Source organism: Polistes dominula, unplaced genomic scaffold, assembly GCF_049000335.1.
Source record: "Polistes dominula isolate Pdom_NZ unplaced genomic scaffold, Pdom_raw_medaka contig_373, whole genome shotgun sequence".
Lineage (NCBI taxonomy): Eukaryota > Metazoa > Arthropoda > Insecta > Hymenoptera > Vespidae > Polistes > Polistes dominula.
In genome coordinates, this window is record NW_028300899.1 from 3828173 (window position 1) to 3851643 (window position 23471).

Consider the following 23471-nt stretch of genomic DNA (forward strand, 5'->3'; position numbering starts at 1 on the left):
AAATTGTCGGATTTCAAATTTTCCCGGGGCGTACGATAATTTTACGCCCCTGTGTCGATCAGACGAACTAAAGTCTCTAGGATCACTGGTAATGACTAAGGCATGAACTCACTTCCGCTTTTAACTTACGAAGAGGAATATCGCGCTTGTGTGATCGGTTTCTCTAATTCTTATTTGTTTCTAATAAACATTGACTTACATTAAATTTTAATTATAATAACGCGTAAACGTCTGTTATTACATTTAGAAATAAATATTGAAAATAAAATCATGGATAATAGTAAGGAAGAAAATAATATTGAAAAAGATGTTGAATCTGTTAACGAAGAGGTTAAGGAGGACAAGCCGGTTGAAAATTTGAATGATGATATTAATAAAAAAGAAGAAAATGTTGAAACAGAAGAAAGTAAAGAAACGGAAAAAAATAAAGAAAAGGAAGAAGTAAAAGAAGCTACAGAACCAGAAGAAGAAAAAAATAAGGAAGAAGAAAAAACTAAAGAAGTAGAAGATAAGAAAGTAGAAGAAACTAAGGAAATAAAAGAGTCCTCGGAACCAACAACTGAGTTGTTAGAACAGATTAAGGATCAAATAGAAGTAAATATTTAATAATTTCTTTTTTATGTTATTTCAATTTTTTTCTTTTATAGAATAGACAAAATATGTTTATTGGTATTTAACACGTGTAAACACGTGTTTTTTTATCACCCATTAACACGTGATATTTTTTGTTTCTCACTCTATCCGTAACTTAAGATAATTGTTTTAAAATCAATAGAGAGTGGATTATTTTGAATTAAGATTAATGCAAAATTTGTTTGAATAATATTTATAATCATTTATTTATTACAGTTCTATTTTGGTGATGTGAATATGCAAAGAGACAAATTCCTTACCGAGCAAATAAAATTAGAGAACGGATGGATACCCTTAACGGTAATGCTCAATTTCAATATGTTAGCCACTATGACCACCAATTGTGATGTTATAGTTAAGGCTTTAGAATCAAGCGAGTTAATTGAAGTATCAGAGGATAAGACAAAAATAAGACGGTCACCTAAATTTCCTCTACCAAAATATGATGAAGAATATAGAAAAGCGCAGGAAGCAAGAACAGTTTATATGAAAGGATTTCCATTAAAAAATACAAATATTCAAAAATTAAAAACTTTCTTCAAACAATACGAACCTTATGAGAACGTTGTTGTAAGTATTTCTAGATATTTTATATATTTTTAATAGCATTTATTATTAATGTCAAAATTGATTGTGTAAAAATGATCACAATCTCTTACTTATAATTTATTATTCTTTAGATAAGAAAATATCAGGACAAAGATAAGGTGCTACACTTTAAAGGTTCAATTTTTGTACAATTTAAAACCTTAGACGATGCTAAAACTTTCATGGAAAGAAAATCTGTTAAATATAATGACGTCGAATTGATTAGAAAATGGGCGTAAGTTTAACTATAATGTAATATTAATTATATACAATTATATCAATTTTAAAATAATTTCTTTTTTTGTTTTTTCAATGGTTAGGGCGGATTATTCCGTTGAACGTGCAAATAAACATGAAGGCAGAAGGCAACATTATCAAGAAATGAAAGAGAAGAAAAATGAATCTGTAAGTACATGCATTAAAAATATTTAAATATGAAAGTATAGAAAAGTAATTAATAATATATCTTTTATAGTTACAGAAAGATGCTAAAGTTTTAGAGAGTGTTAATTTACCAAAAGGTGCTATTATTCATTTAAGCGATATGCCAGATAAATGTAGGAGGGATTTAATCAGAACATGTTTCGAAAAGTACGAAGTTCCTATTGCTTATGTTCAGTATGAATGTGGTGACAAAGAGGCATGGATTCGTTTCCAGGAAGAGAATGCAGCGAAAACAATTTTGGAGAAATTACCAAATAAAACAGTGAGTTATTGATGATTATTTTAATTTCAATATTAAATGTAAATGTTTAATTTACAGTTGTTGCATTATAATCTTATACATTTATTTTTATTCAAAAGATCAAAATCGATGAAAGTGAAATTACTTGTCGAGTATTAGAGGATGAAGAAGAACAGAAGTATTTGGATGAAGTTAAAAAGTATATCGTAAATGTTAGACAACGTAACAAGAGTAGAATGGACAATAGAAAAGGTAAGAATTTTGATTAAATATAAATTAATTATATTGTTAATATATGAAAATATAAAATTATAACATGTGATGAATTTTGCCATGCTAATACTGAGAAATCTATAGGATTTAATCCATAGGATTTCGTTGAGTTGAAATTATTCTCTTAATTCTGATATTTTGTAAAAATGAAAATTAACTTGCTTCTTTTGGAGGATTTTCTATTCATTAATACGGAAATAATATTATTTCAGGTCGTTCGACATATAAGGGAGGAAGAAAAAGGCATATGTCTCCTCCAGCAAATCAACCTCCAGTAAAAACGCCAGCCCAGGAATAATTATTTCTTAAAATATTCAACTATGCAAGAAATAAAACAGGTAGATGAAAGTTTTTCGTCTTAAACCTGCTATGTATATTAATATAATTCATGTTATTGTAACCATTTAATTATTTACAATGCACACAGACAAACTTTAAAAAATTTAGAAATGCTAGACATTATTTTTTATTATTCCAATTTATATTTTCTTTTTTTGCGGATAACTGAAAGATCTATGTTATATAATAATGAAAATTAATTTATAAACAAAATCCGGGTAAGAGAAAAAAAATGATATATTGTATTATTATATATGTAATACCTTAAAATATGATTATTTTTATACGATTATTGAAAATCGTAATAATTAGATACTGTAATAATATTTTATCATACACGATGAGAACCGTTAAAAATAAAGTTCGTAATAATGTTCCTGAGATTAAATTATATATTATTATTATTATTATTATTATTAATTTTAAATCTATTCGTAATATTCTTTATTCTTTTCTTCTTTTTTTTTGTCACTTTTGCAAATAATAATACATATATATATATATTTATTTAGACGTACATATCGTACCGATGGAGTATTTATAAATAAGTGTGTTTATTGTTTTACAGTGAAATTTACAAATTGTATTTTCGAGCTAAAATCGCTAATTGAATTTCACCATCGTTTTTAATTTATTTTTATTTTCTTTTTTTATTATTTTACGTGCTTGATAAATTCTTTTTTCTTATCTTTTGTTTTCTTTTTTACGTACGATCGTAAACAATATCGTTTGAAGTATGACTACGTAATGCGAACATGAGAAGGATCGTTTGCGAATAATGTTTGCTTAAAAAAATGTTTACGCGATAATGTAGTTTGAAAATGATCAAAGTCGATACGATTAGATGATTTTTTCTTTTTTCGTTTTTATTTTTCTTTTGTTTTTTATTTTTTTTCGTGTAAGTTTTACGCTAATTACAAGAGTAATTTTAATTACACGATATTATTACGGCCTTAAATCATTATTAGCTTCTTATCAACGAAGAAGTGTATTTTATTTAGTCCTTTTACGAATGAAGGATTTAGTTATTTTCTATTTTTTTCTCTTTACTTTGACGTGATTTAATCATCGAGAGTTTTTATTTTATTTTATTTTTTTTTTTGATTTATTATCGTACACGAACGAATAAGTATTTACTTTTTCCTTCCCTCTTGTTTTTTATTTAATTTTTTTTTCTTGTTTTTTTTTTTTTAAGAAATCGAACTTACGTAATCTTTTAGATTTTTACTCGTCGTTGAGACCATGTTTTTTTTTTTTCTTGCTTTCTTTTAATCTATTTATTCGAACGATCGAGAGCACGTCTCTTTTCTTGCTTACGATAAAATCGTAGCATTTGTCTTTATTTATTTATTTTATTTTTTTCTTTATTTATTTTTAGTTTTCAAAAGAGAGATATGGATTCTTTCGAAGTTGCAAATGCCACTACGATTTTCTTTTCGTATTTTTTTTTTAAATATTATATATATATATATATTTATATATACATAATACAGTCGATTTTATTTTATTTCTTATTTTAAATATTCTCGAAGAGGTTCCTATCAAATACACAGGCTCTTTTTTCATTTACGAATTCGAGTTATTGTGAGTTGGTCGTGGAGAAAAAAAATCTATGTATATATATATAGAGAGAGATACATACATATACACAGTGTTTAAGGTTTTAATGGGTAAACACTATTAGCGTATTCTATTCCCGAAAATAAGAATAAACTTTTATACAAATATCAGCTTATTTAAAGCTTTTTTACAAAGTTATAATAATCATAAGTACAACGAACGTTCGCATATTTTTAATTTGGAAATTTAAGGACAATCTTGTTGCTTAGTTTTTTTATTTGACATATCTTTAAGTGAGTCTTACATTTATGTAACATATTTTTAATTATATTCATGCATAGAATACGCTAACACCGTTTAGCTGAAAAAACCTCGGACACCTTGTATGATATATATATATATATATATATAAAGTTTATACGATTTCGACGGAAGAAAATAATTTATATCTATTCATTTTTCCGTTCTTTTCTTCTTCGAGCACAGCACTCATTTTAATTTAGTTTTTATTTTATTCATTTATTTATTTTTTCTTTTTTTTTTAGAAGTACACACGCTCACTAATTTTTTTTTTTTGGCGTATATGCATCGATATTCGTAGAGACAGGGAGAGTTATTTACGTTTTTCTTATAACGAATGTTAAGTATACTTGTGTGTGTGTATGTGTTCACGTTGCATATACTTCATTATTTTTTTAACTCTATTATAAAGAGTTTGTTTTCTTTTATTCAAATATATATAGCAACATGTAAGACAGTACTTACACAAGTGTATACGTAAGAACATTCAAATCTTTCACTTGAGTTCCATATTAATTTGTTTGTTTTTTTTCTTTTAGAAGTAAACTTCAATGTAAAATGTACATTTTATGGCATAGTACGCGGACGAAGGTACTGATTTTCAAAAACTATTTCTCTCACTTTCACTCTATTTCTTTCGTACAGACTTGCATACATGCATACACACACAAATATTCATCATTGCACCTTTGTTATCCCTAACGAAAGAAGAACACTCTTAGAACACAGTTATCTGAAAGATAAAACAATCTTTCCTTAAATGATCTTTTTTTTTTTCCTAAAGATAATCATTAACGATTGATTAGATGTCCATGTGTTTGTGTAAAAAGGCAAAACCAGTCTTTTATCATCGATTATCCATTTCCCGATGATGATTAATAGATATAAGTTTGATTTAGTCTTATTTAGAATCTAGACTGGGTCGTGGCCTCACAGTCGACGAAAGTCACCCTCTTTGGTCTGATGGTGCCGCCCTCTGGCGGCAACCCCTAATGCTATACAGATATCTCTTGTATCTGTACTCGTTTTTTTATGGTATTGGTATTGCCAGGTGTGCTACTACTTAGAGAACTGGTAGTTCTAACTGGTGGTTTTGGTGGTACTGGATCTTTGTGGATTGCATTACCAGCAGCAACATTTTGTTGTTGTCCTGTTCTATTGTCCACTTTTGTTTGTCCATCTTCGTTCATTGTTTGCTGTTGGCCTTGAGGAGGTTGTTGCTGTTGCTGTTGTTGTTGTTGTTGTTGTTGTTGTTGTTGTTGTTGCTGTTGTTGTTGTTGGTGTTCTTGAACAGAAGGACTTCTTGCTAATGTTGTATAAGATGGGGGTGGTTCTTGACTAGGTCTATTCGTATTTTCTGTAGCCTTAACTGCGACAGGTCTCGTAGTCATCGGTAAAGATTCTTGTCCATTCGGTGTACAATCCATCGCAGCTCTTTTTTTGTCACGATCACGTTGATAATAAATGCCAGCGAATATGAGCATGTTTAGGATTAGTAAAATCAATCCAACACCAACTGTGATGGCTAATGCCGTTGTTGTACTGTAGTAATGACGAGAGGCTAATCTTTGAAGTAATTCATTGTCCTCTTCGGATTCTTCTAAAATTGGGGTGATATTTTCAGCTATTGTCTCGTCATTTGTTGATGTACTGCAAGCTGTTGTCGAGGAGGCTCCACTGGTTTTTGTTGTACCCGTTAAGGGAAGTGGTGTATACCATTCGTCTCTAACTGGACCTGTTAAATAAATTATTATTGTTATTGGTCTCGAGGAAAGGATTGATAAGTAAATTAATTATTTAGTAATTTTTTTTTTGAGGGATATGCTAGTAATGTAATATATTGATTTAATTATTAAGTTAGATAGTAAGAATAAAAGTATTGAAATGTTTGTGATTATACCCGCATAATAGTGTTCTTCCCGTTCACGAAAATGATGATGTCTCATAGAAACGTCATCGTCACCTGGTCGATGAAGTTGGGGTATCAGATTTAACCAGACAGCCATTTTGTGACCTCGATAATGGCTCTTCATTTTAGGTTTCAAAGCTAAAATCATAGCGATTATATGTGAACATTACGTTAAAATATATGAATAAATTGTTTTTTTTTCTTCAAATAATTTATATACCTATCGTTAAATATTTTTGAGAATTAGTCTCATATGGTTCCCACGTTAGACCCCGAAAACGTGTTTTCTCTTTCGGTGTACCATAATCTACGGATTCAATTTTGTGAGGCTCGTTGGGGTTTCCGGTTTTAGCGAAATTGGTGAAAAATGTGAGGACGGCTTCTGCGACACCCTGATCTTGTCGGGAATAATTACGAGGGAAGAAAGTACCACCTACTACCAATGGTAATCCAAAAATATATGGAATGTCCTCTCCGCGTACACTACCCAAACGCTGAAACAAAATAATAAACAAATTAATAAATAAAAATATATAATATATACATAGGGACTTCATAAACAATATTTATTTTTATAAAAATGATATATATTATATTTTTCTTTTATTTATTTATTAATAAAATTATTCTTAATTACCTATAAGAATTATATATATTTTATATAAATGAAAAGAAACAAAAATAAGATTAAACGCGAGGATTATATTTGAAGAAGATATCGGTGTAAAGAATTATTTAAAATCTAAAGTCACTTTTCTCTCAACGATCTGTCTAGTATTTACGATCGTAAACACAAAGTAAGAACGTGGGTGGGGGGTGCTCATTATAATTAGCCGTATAAATGAGAAGTGAAGCGACTTCAACGTTACGACCCCGTTCGGGCTAATGAAACTTTCTGTGTTAAAATGGGGAGAAAGTACCTTACTCTTCCTCTCCGTCTCTCTCTCTCTCTCTCTTTCTCTTTCTTTCTCTTTCTCTCTCTTCGTCTTTTTCTTTGCTTACGAAAAAGGAGACGAAGAAGAGGTAGAGAAGGTGACTCATTTCGCTAGTTAATCTCCGAGTGCACGTAAATAAGTTGGCTATACGGGTAATATACGTAACTATACAAAAAGTTTGAAAAAAAAAGAAACAAATATACCTGCATATATGCACATATATAAATATCTATGTATAAAAAAAAGAGAAAAGAATATATACGTGTCCTGGTAATTTTGAAAGTGGACTCCGATCAATAAATGAAACAAATTTATTTTTTAATAGAAATTATTTTAATCGAATTTTGCAATATTTTGACTTATAAATCCACAATCATAATTATCGATATATTTTTTTCCTCATATATACATATACAGGAATATATACATATATGGACTATATATTATAAAAATGGTGTAAGTCAATTTAAGAAGAAAAAAATATCGTTACAATTTTTTATTTATAATTAATGAAAATATATATCAATTTTATAATATAAAATTGAAAAAAAATATATATATATATATATTAACTTTATCATGTAAAAAATAAAATCTGTATATATATATATATTTCTTTATCTCTGTTTTTTTATCTTTCTTTCTTTGACGTATATAAAGGAATAGAAGAAAAAAAGTAAAAGAAAAAGAAATGAAAGAAAATAGCTTCGGTGAAAATAAGTAAAGAAGGATACAGGAGGATTCGCATTCGCAATTAAGATGCATCCTCTCTTAATCTATGTTTAATCGTTGTCGTTCCCTAAAGAGTTAAAGATAGTAGAAACTGTGTAATACTATTATACATTAAACCTTTAAGTATCGTGATCGTTATTTTCCAAGATCTTTTCTTAAACGAATCACGTGCTTTCAAGTGGAATGAATTGCATCAAAGATTCTTACTCGTTTAATTTGAAATCAAATCTTTTATCGATTACACATTACGCACAATCCCTGAATTCAACAATATTTCTCTTACTTTCTTTTACACTTTTTTTTCTTCTTCTAAAATTAAAGATAATATTTTCAAAATCTGTTAGTCGTCGTCGTTTATTTTTTTTTCTTTTGGGTCTTGATTCTCTTTACTTTTTTTTTCACTCTTCTTCACCCTCTTTTTTCATTCTCTTAGCTTTTAATTTGCCTAACCTTCGTTTAAATTTTCCAGAGGTAATACGAAGCTGGAGCTTCGAGTTTCGGTTTGACTCGAGCAAAGTCAAAGGGGGAGTTCGAATTTTCGTAATAATTTTCTCTCGGTAAAGAAAGAGAGAGAGGGAGAGAGAGAGAAATAGTGCTAGATACATACACGTACATACGTATATATATATATTATCACACATAGCTTGTATAAAGTTATGAAACGAACTATCATCCTTCGTTTGTGGCTCACTTGGAAGTTGATTAAATTTCCTACCCCGTTTTATATATGACCCCTGGTGTTAGAAGTAGAACGATCGATTCGACGAAATCGTACGGAATTCAATCCTCAAAAGGGAGAAAAAGACAGATAGATAATGAAAGAATGAAATAAATAAAAGAATCCTATCATGGGAAATGAAACGAATTATTTAAAAGATGATCCTAAGGTCTAAAGGATACTGTCAATTCAAAATATATAAATATGCATCACAGATTAAAATTATTTGATCATCTTACGAAATGGTAGACGTGATTCTAAACAAAATATTTAATCGATATTACGAAAATATTTTCCAAACGAATGAAGTTTTTAAATTTTCTTCAAATTTCTATAAACATCGAAATTTAATTATGCTATCTCATATGAGATCGAGGAAAATCATAGATTAGGAAAATACTACGAAAAATTGTATACGTACATATATACCTAACCTTAATAACCTTATAAGTAAATCAAATAATTTAAATCATTATATACTAATAATATATAAAATGAATAATATTCAGAGCTAATAACGGAGACCAAATTACGGGTAAAATTTCAAAGATTAAAGATGAAAATTTTGTGGTGAAGAGAAATAGTCTCCATTTAATTGACGTCTTTAAAGTCCTTCACTTTATTTTTACCCAACATATACATATAATAATGATAATAATAATAATCATTACCATAATAATAAAATCATGATTATCATGATCGTAGTCATGATGATCGTGACGTCGTAAGGATTGTCTTCGTCGTCGTTATCATCATAGCCAGATCATGGAATATGGCATTTTAGATGAGAGAAACGTGATCGTCCCCCTTTTGGTAATAAGCTTTCACATCCTAACCCAGGAATAGTGAACCAGGTAGTGTCTTATTAAATCAACGTCTACGTCTTGAAATCATGGCTAGCAGTTGCCGTGAATGTTCATGGTGAAACATCGAGGAGTAAGAGTAGAGGATGAGAAGGGGTGATGGTGGTGGTTTCTTGTTGTAAAGAGGGATGGATGGTAAATGTAGAGAACCTCCTGGTGGGGTGGATACACAGCACGTAAGCTGAAGCTACGAATATCTAACACCTTAACCAAGAAGGTTACTAAAGTTTACGTTGAGAAGGAACCTTCTCTTTATCCCTCTCTCTCTCAAACACACACACATACACACGTTTTGTATCTATCTTTCTTGCTTTTGGTCTTTTGTCCTAACTATAACTATATCTATCCTTTTCTCCCTTTGGCAAGTCGAGTTAATAAAGTTAACTCAGACTTAAGCAGTCTCTCTCTCTCTCTCTCTCTTTCTCTCTTTTTCTCTCTTTTTCTTTATCTACCTATCTCTTTTTATTTCCATCCATCTATCTGCTTTTGGCTTTGCCTTGGCTGAACCTTTCTTCATTGGAGAGGAGGCATCTTAAACGAAATTCTTCCTCATTCCTCACCCTTCCAGTCTCGTTTTTGGCCCCTGGTCCCACAAACCCATCATCCCTTTTACCTTACCTTACCTTACCTTCGAGAATCTTGTATAAAAAAAAAAAAAAGAAAAAACTTTAAGAAGAAGGAATCCCTCTTCTTTAGCTTCGGGCAAAAAAATTGCTTCGGTACACAAGTATTAATAGAAAAAAAAGACTCTTTGAAGAAATCGACAAGAGTTAAGAGATATTCGTGATTACTTTAAGAACATTTTCTTTTTTTTTTACGATTTTGTGTTAATAATTATGATTTATATATATATGTATATTAAATAAGTTGATAAATACGAAGAAAATGATATTTTATGATTGGAGGATTTATTAAAAATGCAAAATCAATTAAAATGGTGATGCTATTCAATTTGTGGTAGTATTTTAAATTAATGATCAGCATTTATAAGCAAATATATTTGTAGTCTGTGTATCAAAAATAATTATTAAAAATAGTCAGCATTTGATATAGAAGATGTTCCAGTATTTATAATTAAATATTAAAATTTATGTACTCTTTATTAATATATTATTTTAAATGCAACATTTTTGGACAATGTTGAAGGAATATTGATTATTCATTTAAAATACGTACCAACAAAATATTATCTATATCAATTGATTCAATTCAATCTTAACTATAAATAATACAATTATTTATTTAAAATATATAGAAATAAATTATTAATTGCATTAAATAAAGTATTGTGTAAATAAACAACTAACATTTTTAATATATGATTTATAACACAGTCCTGATTCATCAACCAAACTCCGGTGTTATAAATTATTGATCGTTCATTTAACAAAAATGTTGACCCCCAAAAAAGGATTAAAAGTGAATAAAAATAATAATAATAAAACGAACCTTAAGATGGCCGCTGTCCTTGGTCTGATAATCAAAGTGATAAAAATATGTCTGGGCTCCTCTTCTTGCATGATAAAATGCAATCCTCATTAACGGTGCCACTGTGTGACCATCGCTAAGTGCTTCCATTGTTGAATCACGTATTATTATAGGATGTAGAACAGGCTTGTCCCAATCTGTGTATTCGTTCCTCACTGCTGAAAATATCTCATTGAGATGATAAACGTAAGCGTTTCGAATGAAGGTACGTAAGATCCGATTTCGATGATCCTCTTCGAAGCCATACTGAATATCATTCGCGTTAAAGTCGAGATTGGATTCGGTACTGGAAACTCCGAGGATCAAGGGTACTTTTATAAAGGCATCACTGGCTCGTTCCATGTCAAGACCTGGATCAGGATTGTTTTGGTCCACGGGTAAGCCCGGTCCTATTCGGGGTACGAATCTATTTTAACAAAATTATTTTTTATTATTTCAATAGATTTTCTTATGTTTTTAATTCATTATATTTATTTTTATTATTATAATATATATAAATAGTAAATATTTGTATTATCAAGTTAATCATTTTATTATCTACATATATATATATATATATATATATATATATATTTTATTTTCTGTTTTATTTTTATTATTTTGTATATATGTATATGTGTATGCATATGTAAATTAAATACATGCTATTATATGGTAAAATATTTAAAAATGTAGATAATTAAATATTATATTTACTATTATTTTTTTTATATAAATTAATAAATTTTAAAATAAAAATATAATATTATACTATATATAGTATAATATAAATAAACATATAATATACTAAATTATAAATAGTAAATATAATTATACTAAATTATTATATATAATTTTTTTTAAATATACGCGAATCTTATTTAATTAATAATCTAATTTAATATTATATTTAAAATAGTATATTTAAATTAATAAATTATAGAACAAAATAAAATATAACAATATGAAACTAGTGTATTCGATTAAATCAAATAGCTTTAAAATATTTAATAAAAAAAAAAACTATAAATAACTTTTATAAAAATACCTGATCTCAGGAAGTTCGACAGACATTAGAGCTTGCAAAAGATACACCTCGAAGACAATCAGCAATATCTTCGTCGTTTTCAGTAGGACAGCCTATTTGTTCAGCAACTTTGATCCTAAGATCGTTTGGATCGTGCACAGAAGCCCATGGGCTCAATGCCGAGCCACTTGACAATACAACGCGATGAAATAGACCTGGAAAAAGAAAGAGAAAAAAAACAAGAAAAAAAGAGAAAATCAAATAGAAGTAAAAGTAAAAAAGAAATATACAACAAGTGATAAAATAGTGTCGTCGTTTTGTATAGGATAAGTAACAATATGCGAGAATAGTAGGTAGTAAAGTTTTTCATTCTTCTACTCGACACTCCTCCTTGAACTTATTATTCGTAAAATACTTCAGATAAACTTTATACCATCTTGAAAGATAATGTCAAATTGTAAAACAGTACTTTATTCGAGTTATATGACTTTTGTATGTACATAAATATACGTATATACACGCATGTAAAAGTAAGTATAAACGCGTACTAATACATTTTACTATGTACATGAGTATATGGATATTTTCTATTATTTTAGTATTGGTTAGAAGTTATATATGTATGTATGTATGTATGTATATACGACAGCTGAAATACCCGAGTCTAGGTGCGTGTTTACGAGGTAAGAAAACCTTAGTAAAATAATACGTCGTTAAACCTTATGTCGTTATAAATTCTTATCTAAGCGTTTATTAGGTTAATAAACTTTAGATACGCTAAGGGACATTGTATTACCTTTATTAAGATATAATTCACATGATCATTTTCTTACTTGTTTTTACTTGAGAAATGAGTAAGATAATTTGATATTAATATTCTTCTAATCATATTTTTTTCTGGGGGTAGAGGGGAAGGGGGAGGGGAGGGGGAGGATTTTCTTTTCATTAATTATACATTTGTAGTTTAAATTAGATACTTTTACAATTAATTTTTAATTTGATTTATCAAAATTTCGAATTCATTATATACGTATATAATTTTATTTATATATACGTTTGAATAGAAAGAAAATATGTAACGATAATTTGCACAATACACGAGCATATAAATTGTGTGTTATGAAAAATTTAGTGTGCGCATTTTAGAAAATAAATTCTATTACGTTTGATATTTTTCTATCCGTTGAAAATTTATTTTCATCTAAAAAGAAAAAAAAAATATATAGACGAACGTACATGGAAACACACAAGTAGAGAGTTAGTATATGGGATATCATCTTTCGACAAACTTCTTTAAGGTGAATAAAATGAGCTCCGTTGAGCCTATGTTAGTAGTACATAGTAGTTATTTTCTCTTTCTTTCTTTCTTCCTTTTTCTTTTTTTTCTTTATTTTTCTTCTCATCCTTCATTCACCCTCTGTCTTTCTATCCTTTCAACGACAAAAATTCTTTTTTATCGATTTTCTACCACACAAGTCGGGCAAAGTCGGTCCCCTCTCTTACTATCTTCTCAATTTCGTTTAAGAAAAGTATTTTTCATGTAAAGTCGAAGCATGTAACTTTAAACTAAGCAATGCAGAAACCCTCTTTTACGTTACGTCTTATCGACGAAAAATATTTTCTCTTTCTACGAACGTTTTATCGTGAGAGAAACATTGAAAGAATATATCGAATGACGATAACAACAAGAACACGTAGAGAAAAATAAAATGAAAGGGTAAGGAAAAGGGAATAGATATGTTATAGATTTAAAAAAGAAAAAAAAAGAAAGGAAGAAGAAAAAAGGATTCTTTACATCTTCGCGATTCAATATTTGTACTTACATACCTACCAGCATAAAACTTTCAACGTTTACTCTAAATATTATTATTTGTAAAACGAATCCAAATATGTGATAAAGATAAAGATAAAGATGAAAGGAGATAAATGTTTGTCGAATTGTAATCCATCGTTTTGTGGAATATATATATATATATATATATATATATAAAGAAAAAGTGTTCGTGTACATTTCTATTTGATTTCTTTCTTTTTTACTTTCTTCTTTTAATACTTTACATGTGAGATTTATTTCCTTTTTTTTTTATTTCTTCCTTCCTTTTACTCTTTGGATTATTTTATTAATACTATTATGTATAAATGACGTGTGACGTGTTCTCGAATAATCTTTTACTTGAAAGAATGCCAATACTCAATATCATTGTGTATGCCATGCTTCATCGAATATATTAAGTTGTTCGGAAAATAATTTTATTTCACTTTTTTTTTTGGTAAATAAAGGATTTTCATATTGAAAATTTAAGCCATTGGAAATTATGATAAATTGTCAAATTTGATAAATTTAATTCTTTCAAATATTTCTGGCATTGTTATGCGATAATTAGCAGCTAACATAACGTAGCATTTATCGTAGTTTATTTCACTGAATGATCTCAACGCGATGCATATTTTATATCGAAATTACCACACATATCTTAAATAATTTCGTTTTTGTTTTGTTTTACAGTTTAGATAAAAATAAAATAAAATGTTTAATAGAAAAAAGAAGAATAAAAAGAAAAAATCATCTCCAAAGGGAAAATCTGCAAAAATGATACAACTAAAGTAGTAACAGAGGGGAAATTGTATGCCTTTCGTTAACGTTAACTACCAAGCAAGATTAAAGGTAAACAAGATGCCACATCTCGTTTTGTTTCATGGATAAAGAAATTCTTCCTCCTATTTCTCTCTTATTCTAGTTTTATTCGTAGTTTTTTGCCTTGCATACGTACAACGTGAATTGTTCTTTTTTTTATATCTTCATTTCATTAATTTGTTTTTCTTTCATTTTCACAAATAATGAAATTAAATGAGAAATATCTTTTATTGTAACTAAATTAACTAAAATGAGAAACAGAGAAGAAGAAGATTTTTCAATGAATGAAAGTAATAAGGAATATAAGAGTGCACATAATTTAATGGTCAGTATTTTATAGTACCATGTTATTATGTATGCATGAATGCATGGATGGAGAAATTGAATTGATAAATCAAATTGTTTTCGTTATAGGATCATATTTTTATTACTTTATTTCTATTTTATTTCTCGTGTCTCTTTTTCATATTGATTGATAACAAATATATGAAATAATTTGTTAAATAAATGATCAGCATACGTGGTTGAATTAAAAAGTATTGAACCTGACATAGAAAATAATTTTTCATTTACGTCAAATTCATTTTTCTTTTTCTATCTAATCTGAAATTATTTAGATAATTTTGAAATGTCAATAAAAATTGTTCAATAAATATCATTATTGAAAATACTGATCAGATTATTAGCCATATATTTTGTAAAGATTTCTTTAAATTATGGATCTCGTTTGTCAAAGAAGCTAATAATAATAATAATTTTATGTGCATACATATAAAATATATTTACGAGATGTAGATACTTTATAGTTACGTATAAAATATCTCTGTCAAAAGTTAATAATAATTTTATTTACGTAAGTATTCATACAGAAAATATTTGTATATATGATGATCTTCTATTTGCCTTAAGGCATATATGAGAAAAGTTCTTTTAAACGAGGATATATTTCATTTTCGAACGAAGAAAGCTCCAAGTTAAAATTTGAAGTAGACTCAACAGTAGTTGCACTTACTAAGATGCATAGTTTGCCTCTTTCCATCCTATCCCTTTTACCACTATCTACTACTATTCGTGAGAGGCAACATTTCCCATGTAAATTACTTCCATGCATTTCCTGGAAAATTTTATGCTCTAGCACAAATGGCTACGGTGAAACGTGAAAAATTAAATCTTTGTTTGCCCGGTATCACGTCCTATGGGGTTTTAATACCACGTGGAAGGGGACGGGGGAGGAAAATTCGAGATTGGGCTTACAAATGTATTCGATTTGTAGAGGGAAAAGAATAATACTAAAAATGTATATACGAGCAGGTTGCAGAAGCGTTTTTTTTTTTTTTTTTTTTTCAAAAGAAACAACAACATAAAGGAAATTGAATTTCATATGAAATCAACGTTTTTAGTTTTTGAAAGGGAGCAGAAAAAAAAATAGAAAATGTAAAAAACGAAAAGGATAAATCTATTTTTTACCGTCTACTTTCGAATAGAATATATATTTAATTAATATTTGACGATTTCAAAATAAATATCGAAATATTTTGGATGTGAATTATAGAAAGAATTTTTTAATAAATCGAGCTTGAAAGGAAAAAAAAAGGGTATTAAAAAATACATTAAAATTATAAACGAACCTTTCGCAATTTTGTTTCTCTGTTTTTTTTGTTCACATAAATAAATAAATACGTTTTATTTCGGTTCGATTTAAAATAAAGATTTTCAGATTACTTTGATAAAATTAAGTGATTCAAATTAGTAAAAAAATAAAAAACATATATTATATAAAAGTACTTTTCTTTGAAAACAAACAAACAAACATGATTTATTTTCGTTAGATCTAACAAATTAAGATCGAGATGATCGATCGTTGTTGTAAATTTTTAAGAAAGATATAAAAGAAAAGGAAAAAAATAAGGGGGAGGGGTGAAAGGGATGGAATCATAGAAACGAGGGCTCGTAATCGTTTTAAGAGGGTCAGGTCGTTCATCGAAGTGAAAAAGGTCGAGCGATGGTCAGCCAATGCGTGAGAACGAATGAACGACCTAACGAACGAACGAACGAACAAACGAGAAAGAGAGAGAAAGAGATAGACGATAGACCAAGCGGCTTTTTTTATCGTTGCCCTTTCTTCCCACTCGTTACGTCCTTAAGCCATTTCTCAACCCGTGAATCGATCGTTCGCCCTCGCGAGTATAATCGTGAAAGCGGTCGAGTGTGATTCCTGCCAATTGTCCGATTCACCGAAAGCTCGGCGCATGCGTTTTATACTCGTTTATACGTTCTGATAACGAAGAAAGTAGAAAAAAAAAGATAAAAGGGTGAGAGAGAGAGAGAGAGAGAGAAGGAAAATAGCTTTCATTCCACTCGAGTGGATTAACTCGCTAATTGTAAGTGGAGAAAAAAAAAGAAAAAAAGAAATGAGAAAAATTAGCATAATCAATCGGTCAGTAATATAGAATAAAAAAAATTCCTTTACTTCTTTTTTTGTTGTTGTCTTTTTATATTTATTATTTATATTGATCTTTTTTTTTCATCGTAGTTTAGTTAAAATTTTTTTTTGTAGTATTAATATAATTTAATGTAAATAATTATTAGTAATTATTGCAGAGAGAGATACAGAGACAAGAATTTTTAATAGATGATAATAAAAAATAAAAATTTATTATTATAATAAAAATATTAATAGTATGATAAAATGAAAATGGATTTGTTAGTATTAAAAATTAATAGGAATGTGACATAAAAATTGATTATTTTTTATTTAATTTAATTCTGTTTAATTATCTCTGTTATAAGAATATTATTATTATTATTATTATTATTATTAATTATAATAACAGCATATATTTACAAATATTCAGAATTATTTTTACTTTTTATTTCATAATAATTTTATATCAATGCATTATTGTACAATAATAATAATAGAAATTGTATCGTTGTAATAAATAATAATAAAAAGAAATTTTATTTCTAATGTAAAAAAGAAAGAAAAAACAAATGGTATAACAGAAAAGTCGAAAATTGTAAAGAACTTTTGAATGACTACGAAGGATGAGTCTGTTTCTCACTAACATAAGCCATTTCCTGAAAAATGCTCTTGCTTGTAGTAGGAAATCGTTGAAACTAGAACAAGCAGCGGTTTACATCTCGCAAAATACTTCCCTTTCGATCTTCCTTTCCAGAATTCGCGTGTTCGCAAGCTTCTTTTCTCGGTCTGCTAAATTACACGATTTCCGAGAGATTTCGGACCTGTATAGGATGCTTCTCACGTATTTTCTTGAATTACTCTAATATTTTATTGAATAATTCGAAGCTTAGATATAATGCTCGTACTATGTGTATCTATCTAAAAATAATTAATTTTCTTTTCCTTATATTAAAAAAAAAAAACCAGCAGATTTTTTAATTTCTTTTTTAGAGAATTATTTAGAATTCAATTAATTCGTGAATTCAAATCAATCGGTTGAACGTAATCTATTGATTAGAAATTTTTTTTACTTTAATCTTAATAAGCTTTATATTATCATTATTATATTTTTTATTTAAAATAAAAAAAATGCAGAGAGAGAGAGAGATAGAAAAAAATATTATACAATACTAGGGGTGCCCCGCCACACGTTGCTGTGGCTCACAATCAGTCCGATACACACGTCTTTAAGTCAACGAATTACCTTATACCGCCATCTGTTAGAATCTTATCGAACTAACAGAGATAATCATGAATCTTTGTTAATAAACAAATAATTTGCAATAAAATAATATTGAGATTATAAATTCAGATATAAACTATCCTACCTTTCAAGTTGGATGAAACTGCACACAGTGTGCAAAATTTTATTAAAATCGGTTCAGTAGTTTAGGAGTTCATTGCGGACAAACAACGTGACACGTAATTTATATATATATTAAGATTTATATGTAAAATCGAATAACATTTTTTCAATTACTTTCCCATTTTACGGATTTAAGAGATTCGTTCACCTTTAAATTCGTTTAGCAATAATCCTTACAGTTTACTTGCTTTAATATAAAACCGAGTTAAATATTTTCTTTTAAAAAATTTAAAGCTAGTTCACAAAAAATGTAAAAGCTGTAGACGACATTTAATATATTTTTCTTTGAAAAAAATATCTTTACATTACTTGTACGCTAAATTTTTATATAAAATTTTTCAAAATGAAAATGAAATTTAATATTATGCAAAAAATTAAAAACAGATATTTAAAAAAAGAAATAAAAAAGATTTAAACTTCATAAAGAACATAAATACACAAAATGTTTCCAGGGATTTTTATCTTTCCAACAGTTTTACTTTATTTTCTACGGTAAATTGCTAGGTAAACCTTTCCAAAGTGAAAGTCGGATCAAATAAGAGTTAACATCTAGTAGGATGAACGTGTATACTTCCCTCTCACAGAGATAGAAGAAATTAACTCGAACCGTTTGGTAATGGACCGATTTCCTCGAGTAATTTCAAGAAGACGCAACCATCTACTATTTTTCTTCGGCTTTTCCGGTAGTGCGTCAAGTCGACTTTTCCGACGTGCAACATCATGGTGGTGAACGGGGGTCAAACAGGAGAGCAGGGGATGACTCGAAAGAAGAAGGAAGTCAAGGAAGTAAGACCGGTAAAGAAAAAAAAAAAATAACACGTACCATGTTTTTATTTTTTTTTTCCTTTTTTCATTCATTTCCTTTAGGAAAACGTTTTGTTCTCCTTCGAGAATCTACCGACTCGACCTGTTTTGGCATATTTCTTTCTTTATTTCTGTTAAGGTCAAAGAAATAGACAGAAATAGAGAGAAAGAGAAAATAATTCACGTTTTTTTCCTGGTCTTCCACACGGATATTCTTCTTCCACTTCCACTTCTACTTCCTCTCCTTCTTCTTATTCTTTTTCTTATTCCTTCCTATCCTTCCATCTTTTTTATTTTTTATTTCTTTTTTTTTCTCTCTCATGTGCATTTCCTTTTCTTTTTCCCAAAAGATTGCTCTCTCTCTCTTTCTCTCTCTCTCTCTCTCTCTCTCTCGTTGGTATACTTATCGCGTACGTTGAGAAAGAGTACGTGCTCTTAGAAAATTAAAGTCGAAGAAATTAAAGCGATAAAGCGTAAAAAAAAACATAAAAAAAAAAAATGAAAAAAGCGACGTATGGAAGTAATGAATACTCGTGTAGAAGTTTTCTAAACATGTATCTATAAATATATATTTATATTTATATATATTATACATAACGCGTAATATACAACTTATACATGTATATACGTATTAGATATATGCGTGTGTGTATATATATGATGTATTAAATATTGAATGTAAGTCAAGCAAAGTTTTTGAAGAGGACGCATAAATGTCGAACGTGTCTTTAAAAATATTTGCTAAATTTATTTTTTTATAAATTTTTTTTATTCATTATCTTTATAAATCTTGCTGGGTGTAATTAACTAATGATTATCGATTGGTTTACTTACCTTTACCGTAAGGTGCAAGAAGTAAAAGATTTACGAGAGCAGCACCAGTGTCATGACCCATTAAAGTGATCCTTGTTGGGTCACCACCAAAGGCACCGATATTTTCACGAACCCAACGTAAAGCCATTGCTATGTCCTTTAATGCTAAGTTTCCACCTGATCCTGTTGTCCTGTCTGGGAAAGGACGAGTTCTAAGGAATCCTAGAAATGATTTTAAATATATTTTATTATTTTTAATTTTATTTTATTATATATTAATATAAATATCTTATATTTATATATTAATATATTTATTTTAATATAATATATTATTATATATTTAATAATTTTATTTATATATAATAATAATTGATATATAAAAATAACTTAATATATAAAATAATAATATTATAATTAATATATTTATATTAATATACTATAAATATTATTTTATATAATATAAAATTAATATAAAATATAATTTATGTAATAATATAAATATTATATTAATTTTATTTTATAATAGATTTTTAATATTTTATTATTCAATATTTTCTTTGTTTTAATTGAGAACAAGAATTTTAATGTAATAAAAATATAAAATTAATTAAAAATATTTATGTATTATATAAAAAAGAAAAATAGATTAAATATTTATTTTAATTTATAATCTGTCGATCCAGTAAATGAACTTTCGTTATACATAATAATTTGTTACAAAACTTTAAAAATATAATTTATAATTTAAATGAAAATTATCAATAAATATTAACACGGGATCTAAGAATAAACAAATAATACGATAGAATAATTCTAGTAAAAGAATAAAAAAAATAAAACTAAAAATAAAATAATAAAAATATATATATATATATATATATATATATATATATATATATAAAATAAATAATATTGTAATTTATACCTAATATTCCTAAACGATAATTAAGCGTAATGACAATAACATGACCAGCACTGGCCAGTACAGATCCATCATAAATATTTCCTGAACCCCATTCGAAACTTTCACCGTGCACGTACACCATAACTGCATAGGGTGCTTCCAATCCAAGGGATCCTGTAAAACATTTTTCCGTTAAATCAACACAAGAAAACGATAATAAAATGACGATAAGACGATTATTGATAAATCATCGTAAACGATCATAGTACGAGAGATGAATCAGCATTTTTTTTTCAACGAATAAAATTCATTTATAAAATTAGATCTCGTTTTTTTATATATATCTATCTCTATTTCTCTCTCTTTTTCTCTTATTCTCATGGGGAACGAAGTATAAGTAACATTGAAACGCGTTAAGCTATTTTCACTTGGAATATAATTTTGATTTCTCACGAAGGAAAATGGAATTCTATTATTCCCGACTATTCTGAAGATTTATCATTGAATTTTATTGGAAATTGAAATTCTTAACAGGAATTTGAGATATCAAATATGTCGATTATCGATATATGATTTGATATGTTTGATGAATTGTTTGATTATTGTTTATCTCTTTCTTCGTACATAGAAAAATGCAATTTTTGTATGATTTCATTATTTTATTTTAAATAGTAGGAAAATTCAACTTAAGAGATATTTTTAGGATAATTAAATTTTATTTTTTGTATCATATTTCTCATTTTTATATTTTTCAATTGAAAAATATAACTTTTCGTCTATTTGTTTAAAAAATATTCAATGTGAAAGTACGAGATATTTGAACAATAATCAAATTTAAATTTCGAAACAAAAAAATGATTAAACAATTGAAATTTATTTACCGCTTCCGGGTATATATAAATTCAAAAAGAGACAATCCTCGCTTTGATTGGTCAAAAATGCTAGTAAACGTTTCAATTGTTGATATCTGCCGACAGGCATTTGCAATAAAGCGATAGTTTCGTTGCTGATGTCTGGATGATTTTGAGGACAAACGGAACCATAAGTTTCCGCCAATTTGACACCGTTCCAAGGTATCGGTGAAATTGGTGCACGAAATCTTAAATCTCCGATTGGTGGTGCGGCGTATGGGATACCACGAAACACTTCTACTGGATCCAAATGTTTGCTGTTAAATTCCTAAAAACATACAAAATAATACAAATATATTTAACACGTTCCGTGCCAAGTCCTTTTTACCTGATTTGTCATTCAGGCCGTTTAATTTGAATCAACCATTACATGTAATTATTAATTATTGTAAATATAACAATTAAACAAACTTATGTGCTTTGTTCTATACTGCATTTTGTATAATACATCAATATTTTAATAGAAATATTTTTGTACAGAATTAAATATGTTATAAACATATATTTTCAGTGCATTAAATAAATATGTCTAATGGTTAGTGTACCACCGGTAGCACACGTGGCCTGAAGAACAAGTTTAACGTGTACCACCGGTGGTACACGTAGCACGGAGCGTGTTACGTATATATTAAATAGTATGATAGTCATAATAATTATATTCGTAATTAAATAACGTGTAAATAAATTCTATTATTGTCACAATAATCGTAATTTATAATAATTAATATGATTATTAATGAGATACAAATTAAATGATTAAATTAAAATTTAACATATGAACAAACATATACGAACAAAAAATATATTAAAAAATACGAATTCAAAGAAATTTAATGATTTGAATGATTTAAAAGAGATGCACGAAATAAAAGAAGAATTAGGAAATTGTTACGAGGAACGTAAACAATATAAAATTGAATCATAAATGATACAAATAAAATATATTGATTAATAAATTTCCCAGATTAATGTATTAAATGAATACATCGAATATCCCGTAGGACCACTTGTGTTATGGAATTTTCTCTAAAATTGGAAAATTAAAATAGATATTTAATTTATATAAATTGAAACACGATCCTGAAAATTTTCATGATATCATCAGTAGAATATATATGTAATAATCATTCATTCAAAAGCAAACTACGTTCATTTTATACGATGTAAACATATATGTATAAAAAGGTTGTAACCGAATAAAATTTAATGGTTAGAACAAGTGAGGTTAAAAAGTCACATGAAAATAGTCTCATATCCAATATATTAAATTAGTTCGATAATGTCATCACGTTTTTCTCTTTTAGTTAAGAACCATTTTTGATAACCATTCTCTCATTTTCTTTCTTTTTTTCTTATCATTATTTCTCTCCCTTTTACCTCTTTTAACTTTTCTTTCTCAATTTTCTCTATCTTTTTCTTCTTCTCCAATTTCTCATCGAATGTTATATTTCTTTCTCTTCTATTCCTTCAAAATACTTTCCTTTCTCTTTAAATTTTCAAATCTTTCTCAATCTATTTATCTCTTATTTCTAAATTCTGTTCGTT

General features: G+C 27.8%; 2 protein-coding genes and 1 non-coding gene across 3 annotated transcripts in view; 2 read left to right on the forward strand and 1 right to left on the reverse strand.

The window, feature by feature from the left end:
* The first annotated feature begins 112 nt into the window (after positions 1-112).
* La (La autoantigen-like) lies at positions 113-2906 on the forward strand. The gene is made up of 7 exons (XM_089179208.1): positions 113-594; positions 850-1203; positions 1314-1456; positions 1542-1626; positions 1697-1927; positions 2026-2158; positions 2392-2906. Exons 1-7 carry the CDS (start codon positions 271-273, stop codon positions 2475-2477), a joined length of 1356 nt encoding a protein of 451 aa, XP_089035334.1. The 5' UTR covers positions 113-270; the 3' UTR covers positions 2478-2906.
* Positions 2220-2318, forward strand: LOC149033475 (small nucleolar RNA U6-53/MBII-28). Its single transcript, XR_016178899.1, has one exon. It is a non-coding gene; the product is annotated as a small nucleolar RNA U6-53/MBII-28 (small nucleolar RNA).
* An 857-nt stretch (positions 2907-3763) lies between the features above and the next one.
* Positions 3764-23471, reverse strand: part of NLG-5 (neuroligin 5) — a 148557-nt gene continuing 128849 nt past the window's right edge. The window contains 9 exon segments of the mRNA XM_015316048.2: positions 3764-6113; positions 6279-6425; positions 6508-6781; positions 10985-11429; positions 12051-12088; positions 12090-12244; positions 20133-20333; positions 21037-21189; positions 21897-22194. Of these exon segments, the coding sequence (XP_015171534.2) occupies positions 5374-6113; positions 6279-6425; positions 6508-6781; positions 10985-11429; positions 12051-12088; positions 12090-12244; positions 20133-20333; positions 21037-21189; positions 21897-22194 (2451 nt within the window). The 3' untranslated portion in view covers positions 3764-5373.